The sequence below is a fragment of the Muntiacus reevesi genome, chromosome 3 (genome assembly GCF_963930625.1).
Source record: "Muntiacus reevesi chromosome 3, mMunRee1.1, whole genome shotgun sequence".
In the NCBI taxonomy this organism is placed as follows: Eukaryota; Metazoa; Chordata; class Mammalia; order Artiodactyla; family Cervidae; genus Muntiacus; species Muntiacus reevesi.
This window is the reverse complement of record NC_089251.1, coordinates 86,844,935-86,857,049: the sequence shown is the minus strand read 5'-3', so window position 1 is coordinate 86,857,049 and position 12,115 is coordinate 86,844,935. Positions and strand designations below refer to the sequence as shown.

Here is a 12,115-nt window from a genome sequence, read left to right as displayed (position 1 = left end):
GTTTTAAGAACTTGAAAATAAATCTATCCCTCACCCCTTAAAAATACTAAGTTCAAAGCATATTGCTTTAAAAAGTCTTTTGCTTTCATTTTGTGGTCCCCAGCTCTAGGCAATGGAGTTTAGTAGGGTGGCACTTGGAAACGTATGTGTGTTGAGGCTGTTCCCTTGTCAGAGTGCAGGAGGGTGGGTGTTTGCTACTATTATTTAATGCTTGGGGACCAGAGATGTGAAACATGGCATATTGCATGAGATTCTGCACAATGAAGAGCTGACCCCCCCAATCACTGTTCTATGATATGTGGATTTATTATAAAAAGAATAAAAATTTAGACTACAAAATTAGTTTTTTTTAAACTGTCTATCTTGTAATTCTAGAGATTTATATGTTCTGCCATAAATGAGGTAAGAATCAGTATTTATATGCTGATTAGATGAGTTATTGCAGATATTTTCATCACTTAAATAGGTATTATTGGAAAATTAGAATTACTTTGACATTATTGATTGCATAATTCCTTTTCCCTCCTATTTTAAATTAAAATTACTGAGAATAATCATATATTATTCTCATATATACATTGCTTACATGCAGTGGCAGTATTTATCTATATTAAATGTCATCGTAGTATAATTGATTATTTGAATTCATCTTTTCTTAAGAATTCAGGCCTTGTTAAAATGGGTCAGTGATTCTGCAAGAGTGGCTGCTATGAAGAGAAGTGGCAGGATGAGTTACATGTGTCCTAACTCTTCATCAGTAGAGTATGGTCTTCTGATGCCCTCTCCGTCTCATTTGCACTGTGTAGCCGCAGTTTTGTGGCACAGTTATGAACTGCTGGTAGAATATGATCTACCAGCACTGCTAGACCGGGAGCTCTTTGAGTAAGTATGATTTACGAAATTATTTTTCTCCCCAGTATTAGATCACTTTAGGTTTTTACTTGATAAAACAGCATTTTTATATGCTTAGTTGTATAAAAATAATGAAAGTGCTAGATAAGTATAAATGATATCATTTTGAAATGAGATGCTACTCAAATTTAATCTTCATGTTTTAAGAAGCTGTATTAGTGTCACTACTGCTTTTCCCACCTAAATTTGGAATGTTCAGTGTATTCTGCAGTTCACATTGTTTATTCTCTTTTGTAAGTTTACTCACCAGATTCTTTTATCTTTAATATACAACTTTGGAGGGAAAGTGTAACTAGAAATTTTAAAAGACTACACTAGACAGTTCTTAAAGTTGTTTGTTTCTCATTCTTTCTAGACAGCCATGATTGTTCTTTTGACTAGTAGTTTCCACTTAAACCACATTTCTTCACCATACACAGTTAAGGCTTTATTGAGCTGACTGCCTCATAACTTTAAGTCTATGGCAAAATATAATATTTATTTCTGAAGAGTTCCATGACTCATAAAAGGTTGGCCTTTTGTTCTCTAGTTTGTCATTTTCATATTTGCTTCTTTTATTTGGCATAATCCATGACTTATTAGTGAAGCTCACTAATAGTTTTCATTTTGCAGACATGAATTAAAGCCATTAATCATGTCAAATTCAATCTAAACATTTCTTTGCTATACTTTTTTCATTATTCTCTGTATGTCATTTCTTTTTTTAGGTCACACAGAGAATGGTAGAACCATTTTGATATAGATCTCTTAGTTTTCTGTGTTCATCTTGCAAGTCTTACTTGAGCCTACTGAAGTACTTAATGGTGTTTATCAGAACCAGTCTTGCTGAGACATTACAATGTCGTAATACTGAATGTTAGACTGTGTAATTTTCATCAGAGTGATTTCTAGTAGAAATAATGAACAGTGAGGTCTTTCTAAAAATAAGTGTATTTTTTTTTAACATGATATCTTTCATTCCCTAGGTTACTTTTTAATTGGTCCATGTCTCTTCCCTGCAATATGGTTTTGAAGAAAGCTGTGGACAGTCTGCTTTGCTCGATGTGTCACATACACCCAAGTTATTTTTCTTTGCTCATGGGCTGGATGGGCATTACCCCTCCCCCAGTTCAGTGTCACCATGGACTGTCCATGACAGATGATAGCAAAAAGCAAGATCTCAGTTCATCTTTAACAGACGACTCTAAAAATGCACAAGCGCCTCTTGCCCTAACTGAATCACATTTGGCAACCCTTGCTTCCTCTTCTCAATCTCCAGAAGCTATCAAACAATTATTGGACTCAGGTTTGCCTTCTCTTCTTGTGAGGAGTCTGGCTAGTTTTTGTTTTAACCACATTTCTTACTCTGAAAGCATTGCTCAATCAGTAGATACTTCCCAGGACAAACTGAGGCGGCACCACGTTCCACAACAATGTAATAAGATGCCTATCACAGCAGACCTGGTTGCTCCTGTTCTTAGGTTTTTGACAGAAGTTGGCAATAGCCATATCATGAAAGACTGGCTTGGTGGGTCTGAAGTCAATCCACTGTGGACAGCACTTCTGTTTTTATTGTGTCACTCTGGATCCACCTCTGGAGGACACAACCTAAGTGCCCAGCAGACCAGTGCAAGGTCAGCTTCTCTCTCCTCAGCTGCTACAACGGGATTGACTACCCAGCAGAGGACAGCAATTGAGAATGCAACTGTTGCATTCTTCCTGCAGTGCATTTCATGTCACCCTAATAATCAAAAGCTGATGGCCCAGGTAAGAGTGGAAAAACTAACTTATGTTCCAGGTGTCTTACTGTTTTAATGTGCTGTCACATAACACTCTTGAAATTAGTTCAGAAAGTGGCATGTATTAGGGCCAGGTGATGATGAAGTTTCTGGTTGGGTGCATTTAATGATTTGAATTTAAACCATAATTAAAATTAAGTACTGATATCTCTTCCCTCCTGTCTTCACTTATTAACATAAGTCAGTTATTCTTTTTGATGAATGATAGACAAATTCTTCAAGATTCTAGCTAAAGAAATCCTCTTTTAAAAAAATCTACCCCCAATATGATCTTCAGCTCTTGGAACAAGATTGACCGCTTAAAGGTGGCCATTGAAGGGCTCAGCTGCATCAAGACATTACATTTTGTAGTAACTAGATTGTTAAAAGCTGTTGGTTTGCTTCTAATGCTGCTGCTGCTGCAAAGTCACTTCAGTCATCTCCGACTGTGTGCAACCCCATAGACGGCAGCCCACCAGGCTCTGCCATCCCTGGGATTCTCCAGGCAAGAACACTGGAGTGGGTTGCCATTTCCTCCTCCAATGCATGAAAGTGAGAAGTGAAAGTGAAGTTTGCTCAGTTATGTCTGACTCTTAGTGACCCCATGGACTGCAGCCCACCAGGCTCCCCTGTCCCTGGGATTATCCAGGCAAGAACACTGGAGTGGGTTGCCATTTCCTCCTCCAATGCATGAAAGTGAGAAGTGAAAGTAAAGTTCCTCAGTTATGTCTGACTCTTAGTGACCCCATGGACTGCAGCCTACCAGGCTCCTCCATCCATGGGATTTTATAGGTAAGAGTACTGGAGTGGGTTGCCATTGCCTTCTCCATGCTTCTAATGAAGCAATCATTAGAGTAGGTCTCAGACAGGAGACTCTTGACAAATCACATTCAAAGTATAAAAGATTATTGTATTGAGTCTGGGGGCCAAAAATCTTGAAAGCTGGAATTATCTCTAAAATAATTCTAGTTCCTTTTTGCCAGATTTTGCTTGTTTCCAGCTGCTGTGATCTTCAACAGGTTTTAAACTAGAAAATGGAAATAGTAATACCTGCCTCTCAAAAGATTTTTTTTTGAGAGGATTATAATGTTTATGAGCATGTTATGCTATGTATACTGGCATAGAGCTTGTTTGAGACATGGTCCAGTTCAGTTCAGTTGCTCAGTTGTGTCCAACCCTTTGAAATATGGTGAAGTGAAGTGAAGTCGCTCAGTCGTGTCTGACTCTCTGCGACCCCATGGACTGTAGCCTACCAGGATCCTCAGTCCACGGGACTTTCCAGGCAAGAATACTGGACTGGGTTGCCATTTCCTTCTCCAGGGGATCTTCCCGACCCAGGGATCAAACCCGGGTCTCCCGCATTATAGGCAGACGTTTTACCGTCTGAGCTACCAGTGCTTATCAGTTAAACTATTAATATCTAAAAGGATGAGCTATTACTGTTTTTAAAAATTACTGAATGACTTAACTTTTAGAAGAGGGAGATACTTTATTGCCTCAACTATGTTATTGGGAAACTATCTACTTAATGTGCCTAATTTGAAAGAAATGCTTAAATTACCAATTTTAACGAAGTCCTTAAATATGAGTATTTGAAAATTTGGTTTCTGCCTGTGGGTAGAGTGAAACTTTCTGTTTCATTGTCTTCTGTCCTGGTTATCCTCTCTTAGTTTCTTCTTAAGGCTTTATTTTATATTTTTAATATGTTTTTTTCAGAATTTTTATTGTATAGTAACCACATTCAGATATTGATTGAAGTTAAAATTAAGTTGGTTTTGCCAGGTATTTTATGGAAACCCTGTACTAGTAACTTCTCTTATCCACAGAAATTTCTGATTCACTTTTAACTTGATGTCTACTTCTTATTCATTTAAGATGGAATAATATATTCTTTAATTGTTAATTTGATTAATTGAAACATACTTATTAATCCACATTTTAAATCCTCTTTATTCTTTAAAGTAAAAAGCTGGAAGTACCACTTTTAACTTTTTAAATCTCTCACTTTGCCAGGTTCTCTGTGAACTGTTTCAGACATCTCCTCAAAGAGGGAACCTTCCAACATCAGGCAATATTTCAGGGTTTGTACGTAGATTATTCTTGCAGTTGATGCTGGAGGATGAGAAAGTGACAATGTTTCTTCAGTCTCCCTGTCCAGTGAGTATATAACAATTAAATTAAATCTTAATGATGAACTGTGTGTAAAGATATTTTATGTTTTCATATCAGAGCTTACAGTTATCTCTGTTCTAATTTCTAATACAGCAGAATAAAATTATCATAGCTTTTATACTTAATGATAGAACTTAGAAATCTCCGCTAACTCTGTCTGGAATACCTAGTTGTAAATTGCCATGAATAGTATAATTTGATTTGGGAGGAAAAGTGACAGATTGTTGGCTACAACAGTGCTAATACAAAATTTGATCAACAAATCACATGACAGACATGCCACATTTGAAGAAATACAGAAAATAAACTCATATATTTTTGTATGCATTATTGAATTTTTATTCTTTTATGCTTTTGAAATTGTTATATAATGAAATATATTTCAAAAAATCTCTTCTTTATTTCTTGATTTCCAGCTGTATAAGGGGAGAATTAATGCTACTAGCCACGTCATCCAGCATCCAATGTATGGAGCAGGCCACAAATTCCGAACACTTCATTTGCCAGTCTCAACAACATTATCAGAAGTTCTGGACAGAGTGTCAGGCAAGTCAGATTTAAATATTTATTTTTCTTTAACTTTGTTATATGTATATAGGAATTTTATCATTTTTATAATTTTATTATATTCACTGAGAAACTATTTAATGACATGAAATGGTCAAGATGGTTTCACATTTCAAAACATGATGCAGTGTACAAAATGTATAATACATTCCAGCACGTGTAATTCTTCGGTTGTTATATGCATTATGTTTAGTAGTGGCAGAACTGGCAGCTGGAAATGGCAACAAGCTGTGGGAAGCTATTGATGGAATTTTCTCGAGATAAACCATAAGGCTATTTTATAGTAGATGAATTTGCACAGTATATTAGGTTGAATGACAGCATTCTAAGTAATAAACATTTAATAAATCTAGGAGATAAATGAATGGTCAGTAGGTAGAATTGGCTGGTGACTTTATTGATTATAACAGTGAGGAAGACAGAACTTTTCCTGTAGATTTCTTGTCTATTTCAAGAGCTCTCAGTTGATGCCTTTAAATAGAATATAAGTTTCTGAAGTAAAAGCATTTTGGGGGTAGAATGCCAGTTGACTATGATGAATTTCTTTTTTTGCCTCTCTGAAATCCTAGTCAGTGATGAATTCATTGAGTATCTGCTATGTGTAAGCACAGTAATTTCTTCTAGGGTTGTAAAAGTGAGCAGGACACATACTCTGCCTCTCAGAGTATTTATGATATTTTATATATTGTCAGAATAAAAAACAAACTGAAAATTTAAATGTTTGCAATTTAAATATAAGTCAGTGTGTTTCTAAGTCTTTGAGCAACACTGTTAACTGAAACAAGTTAGGAGTTCCCAAAAAACTGGCGTTATCTATTTATTAGTTGGACATATTAATCCAAATTTGAAATAAAAGACTGAGTTGAAGAGATTGGGGAATTGTTACCATACATATTTGGGCTTCCCTGGTAGCTCAGCTGGTAAAGAATTCACCTGCAATGCAGGATACCCTGGTTCAATTCCTGAGTTGGGAAGATCCCCTGGAGAAGGGAGATGTTACCCACTCCAGTATTCTTGGACTTCCCTGGTGGCTCAGACGGTAAAGAATCTGCCTGCATACGAGAGACCTGTGTTTGATCCCTGGTTTGGGAAGAGCCCCTGGAGGAGGCTATGGCAACCCTCTTCAGTATTCTGACCTGGAGAATCCCCATGGACAGAGAAGCCTGACAGGCTGCAGTCCATGGGGTCACAAAGAGTCAGACACGACTGAGCAACTAAGCATACCAAACATACTTACACAAATGGTAAGTTAAACCACATGAGTGAATATGATCACTTTGAGAAAATAAAGTAGAAAAGATTGTTTATTGGTTTTAGACACTGCATCTAGCATGAATGTGTGCATAATATTATAATGCTTTCCTACATTTTACATATTACACAGTAAAGAGTTAGAATATGTTATAAATGTCTAACATTTTTTGCTTATTTGAAAACCTCCACCTTACCTGTTATAGCTAAACTTTGTGAAAATTTGATTTTACACACCTTTTTCTGCATTTCAATTTTCTGAAATTGTGTGTTTTACATGATGAAGAAACAATTTTTAATTAATTAAAGGAAGGAAGAAAGTGAAGAAGAGTACTGAAATTCAGTTTTTGAGATGTCAACATTTAACTTAATCGAAATGTATAGACATAGTACAAAATAACTGGAAGTTTAACTTTTTTCTTTATCTTTGCTATAAATGAATACTATTTTCTAAAGTGTCTTTTTCTGTCATTTAGAATATTGAGCAAACTAGCTCCCTTTATGATCTAAAAATTAAAAATAAAACTGATGGCTGTGGAAGAACAGTATCCTACTAAAAAGTCCAACTGAGTTACCCTTAGCAAATATCAGAAACTTCTGAGTGCCTGCTTTAACCTCTGGTTAGCAGTACTTTGGTCTTTAAACTGTGTTTGTATTCTTTAATTACATCTTATGATATATTAACATGTGTATATGTATTTTACTAATATTCTTGAAAACAAAGAATCCAAAATTATTTAAGCGGTCCCTTTACCTGCTTCCTATTGCTTTTAACTATATTGCTTTCAAATGATTGTGTTCGTTGTTTTTTTTTTAATTTCTATCATTGTTTTTAAGCAATTTGACTATTACTATCATCAAATAATATGCCTTGTAGTTTTCTTCATGTTCCTTATGATTTGAGTTTTTTGACTTAAATCTGTGTGTTTATGAATTTTATCAGATTTGGAAATGTTTTGCCTATTAGTTTCTCAAATATATTTGTCTTCCCATAACTCTGCTCTTTTAATGATCCTAATTACACATTTGTTCGGCCTCTTGAAGTTGTTTTACAGCTGACTGAAGCTCTGTTCTTCCCCCTCCCCCATTTTCCCCTTGTAGTTTTTGAGTTTCTTAGTGGTTAAATAAGATCATTGTATGGCCATCATTTATTTCATGATTTATAATAGCATGCCATATTCAAAAGCATGAAAGAAAATATTAATTCAGAGTAATGACTATCTGTGAAAGTCCTTGGTATTCATTCTTAAAGTACTTGTAAAATATGTCATTTTATCTAAGATTCCTAGCCAAATAAAAATAATAAAACCGGCAACCTGTGTTCCTTAAACTTGTTTGGTTATACCCCCATTTGTAGCAGGAGAAGTCTAATGTAATGCATATTAGGATTAATCATGAGCTTGAGTTTCATATTGCCCTTAACAGATTGTATCAGTAACCTTGCTAAGACTGTTTCCTTATTTTGAAAATAATATTCCTTGATATATATCTTGTGAGGACTGAAATATATAGATATAGGTGATAAGCAGATTGATCTGTGCATAAAATAAAACAGAAGTTCTTGATAATAGTTTTAAAAACTGCCTGTAGAGGTAGTACTATTGTAATTCAAAATATTTTCTAGAGATTGGAGTTTAGGTATCCTGGCCTATGGAGAAGGATGAATCCCTTTCATTGATAAAATCAATGAGAATTGAATGTGTCACACTTTGCTTCATAACATTTTTTCCAAACCATCTACATTGCTTTTGTGTTAGCTACAATATAATCTTGTGTAAAGTCCCCTAAGATATTTATTATTTCCCTTCTTAATGATTTTTGAGAATCAATGTATTTTACACAAAAATTTCTTATAGATACACCAAGTATCACTGCTAAACTAATTAGTGAACAAAAAGATGACAAGGAAAAGAAAAACCATGAAGAAAAAGAAAAAGTTAAGGCAGAAAATGGATTTCAGGATAATTACAGTGTTGTTGTTGCTTCAGGTATGATTTTTTCATATATAATCTTGACTTTGTTGGTTTCTATTAAGTGTAACAGTTTATATTTATAGGAACTTAATGTAATAAACAGTATTAATGTAAAAAGCTGGTGTAATGATGTCTTAATATTAAATGCACAATTATTATATCAGAAATCAGTTACTCTTTGGCATTGGAATTATTAAACTTATTTTGTGCTTACCGTATCTCTTCAGATAATGCACATGTGTAAATAATTTAGATGTTGCATCTCAACTTGACAATGTACAGAGACTTATACTCTTTAAAAGTTCACTAAGTCTTAAGGAATTTTTCTGTAACTTTTTTATTTTAATACAAATTGAAAAATTATTCACTAGTTTTCACTTATGATATTGTGCTCATTCCATAAAATTAGGAGATAAAAATCTTCGAAAGAAGATCAGTTGAAAACTGAGTTTTTACTATATTAGATATAGGAAGAGGAAAAATTGGTCAAGATAAGGGATAATCTTGGAGGATGTTTTTCTTAACAAAATTCTTAGTTCAGAAGATAGAGCTCAACCTAGATTACATTTCTTCTTATATAGAAGACCTATATATTGGTTTAATGTGTTCTTTCTCAGAGAGAAATTAAGAACACAAGCTTTTCTGTATATTTTTGCACAAAATTACTTGTCAGTAAATGGATGCTCATCTACATGTATTTCAGAGAATACAGGAATTAATGTATACTTTCTTTTTTTTTTTTTTTTTTTTTTTTCAATTAGCAATAATCGCGCCTCGGATAAACCTCATTGGCTACGATACTGCCACTGCGCAAAGCTAATGTATACTTTCTTGAAAAATAGTTACACATGCATCCAGTTATTCATTGTGGTGGTTTAGTTGCTAAATCAGGTCCAGTTATTCATGAAGTATAATAAATGACAAATAGAATCAAATACAAATAGAATCAAATGACAAATAGAATCAAGAGATTAGATACTACATGAAAAGAAATATTTTCTGTCTTTTCGTGTTCCTGGTGCTTTAGTAATATTGAAGAAATACACTCTTACTTCATTACTGTGTTGGCTATATAAATTTTTTGTTTGTTTTAGGGCTGAAATCGCAGTCTAAACGTGCTGTGTCATCTACGCCACCTCGCCCACCATCCAGGAGGGGGAGGACAATGCCTGATAAAATAGGAAGTGCTTCCTCAGGAGCAGACGCTGCCAGCAAAATAATCACGGTCCCTGTGTTTCATCTGTTCCATAAACTCTTAGCTGGTAATGTTCACAGTGATAAAGCATATCAGAAGTTTTAGTAATCTTACAGATGAATAAATCACATGTGTCATAATCAAAATATTATTTAATCAGTTGCTGTTGATGAGATAAATAATTTGGTGAGACTTTATCCATACAGGTCTCTCTAAGAGAAGTAAGAATAAAAAGAAAGTAACCTATTTAATACCCTTTTTATTTTTTTTTTATTTATTTTTTTTTTTAAATATTATTTTATTAGTTGGAGGCCAATCACTTTACAACATTTCAGTGGGTTTTGTCATACATTGACATGAATCAGCCATATAGTTACACGTATTCCCCATCCCGATCCCCCCTCCCACCTCCCTCCCCACCCGACTCCTCAGGGTCCTCCCAGTGCACCAGGCCCGAGCACCTGACTCATGTATCCCACCTGGGCTGGTGGTCCGTTTCACCATAGATAATATACATGCTGTTCTTTCAAAACATCCCACCCTCACGTTCTCCCCCAGAGTTCAAAAGTCTGTTCTGTACTTCTGTGTCTCTTTTTCTGTTTTGCATATAGGGTTATCGCCACCATCTATCTAAATTCCGTATATATGTGTTAGTATACTGTAATGATCTTTATCTTTCTGGCTTACTTCACTCTGTATAATGGGCTCCAGTTTCATCCATCTCATTAGAACTGATTCAAATGAATTCTTTTTAACGGCTGAGTAATATTCCATGGTGTATATGTACCACAGCTTCCTTATCCATTCATCTGCTGATGGGCATCTGGGTTGCTTCCATGTCCTGGCTATTGTAAACAGTGCTGCAATGAACATTGGGGTGCACGTGTCTCTTTCAGATCTGGATTCCTCAGTGTGTGTGCCTAGAAGTGGTATTGCTGGGTCATATGGCAGATGACATGATCCTCTATATAGAAAACCCTAAAGACTCTTCCAGAAAATTACTAGAGCTAATCAATGAATATAGTAAAGTTGCAGGATATAAAATTAACACACAGAAATCCCTTGCATTCCTATACACTAACAATGAAAAAACAGAAAGAGGAATTAAGGAAACAATACCATTCACCATTGCAACAAAAAGAATAAAATACTTAGGAGTATATCTACCTAAAGAAACAAAAGACCTATACATAGAAAACTATAAAACACTGATGAAAGAAATCAAAGAGGACACAAACAGATGGAGAAACATACCGTGCTCATGGATTGGAAGAATCAATATTATCAAAATGGCTATTCTACCCAAAGCAATCTATAGATTCAATGCAATCCCTATCAAGTTACCAACGGTATTTTTCACAGAACTAGAACAAATAATTTCACAATTTGTATGGAAATACAAAAAACCTCGAATAGCCAAAGTAATCTTGAGAAAGAAGAATGGAACTGGAGGAATCAACCTGCCTGACTTCAGACTCTACTACAAAGCCACAGTCATCAAGACAGTATGGTACTGGCACAAAGACAGAAATATGGATCAATGGAATAGAATAGAAAGCCCAGAGATAAATCCACGAACCTATGGACACCTCATCTTTGACAAAGGAGGCAAGGATATACAATGGAAAAAAGACAATCTCTTTAACAAGTGGTGCTGGGAAAACTGGTCAACCACTTGTAAAAGAATGAAACTAGAACACTTTCTAACACCATACACAAAAATAAACTCAAAATGGATTAAAGATCTAAATGTAAGACCAGAAACTATAAAACTCCTAGAGGAGAACATAGGCAAAACACTCTCCGACATAAATCACAGCAAGATCTTCTATGACCCACCTCCCAGAATATTGGAAATAAAAGCAAAAATAAACAAATGGGACCTAATGAAAATTAAAAGCTTTTGCACAACAAAGGAAACTATAAGTAAGGTGAAAAGACAGCCCTCAGATTGGGAGAAAATAATAACAAATGAGGAAACAGACAAAGGATTAATCTCAAAAATATACAAGCAACTCCTGAAGCTCAATTCCAGAAAAATAAACGACCCAATCAAAAAATGGGCCAAAGAACTAAACAGACATTTCTCCAAAGAAGACATACAGATGGCTAACAAACACATGAAAAGATGCTCAACATCACTCATCATCAGAGAAATGCAAATCAAAACCACAATGAGGTACCATTACACGCCAGTCAGGATGGCTACTATCCAAAAGTCTACAAGCAATAAATGCTGGAGAGGGTGTGGAGAAAAGGGAACCCTCTTGCACTGTTGGTGGGAATGC

General features: G+C 35.1%; 1 protein-coding gene and 1 non-coding gene across 9 annotated transcripts in view; one reads left to right on the top strand and one right to left on the bottom strand.

The window, feature by feature from the left end:
• BIRC6 (baculoviral IAP repeat containing 6) overlaps positions 1-12,115 on the top strand; it is a 213,817-nt gene that overhangs the window by 127,267 nt on the left and 74,435 nt on the right. For all 8 annotated transcript variants that reach the window (XR_010662357.1, XM_065929466.1, XM_065929463.1 and 5 more), the window contains 6 exons: positions 661-882; positions 1,878-2,658; positions 4,683-4,826; positions 5,258-5,387; positions 8,516-8,647; positions 9,727-9,894. Coding sequence is in view for 7 of the 8 variants with exons in the window: in XM_065929466.1 (XP_065785538.1) it covers positions 661-882; positions 1,878-2,658; positions 4,683-4,826; positions 5,258-5,387; positions 8,516-8,647; positions 9,727-9,894 (1,577 nt within the window). In the remaining variant the exon portion in view is untranslated. The remainder of the gene's footprint in view (positions 1-660; positions 883-1,877; positions 2,659-4,682; positions 4,827-5,257; positions 5,388-8,515; positions 8,648-9,726; positions 9,895-12,115) is intronic.
• Positions 9,317-9,450, bottom strand: LOC136165561 (U4 spliceosomal RNA). Its single transcript, XR_010662581.1, has one exon. It is a non-coding gene; the product is annotated as a U4 spliceosomal RNA (small nuclear RNA).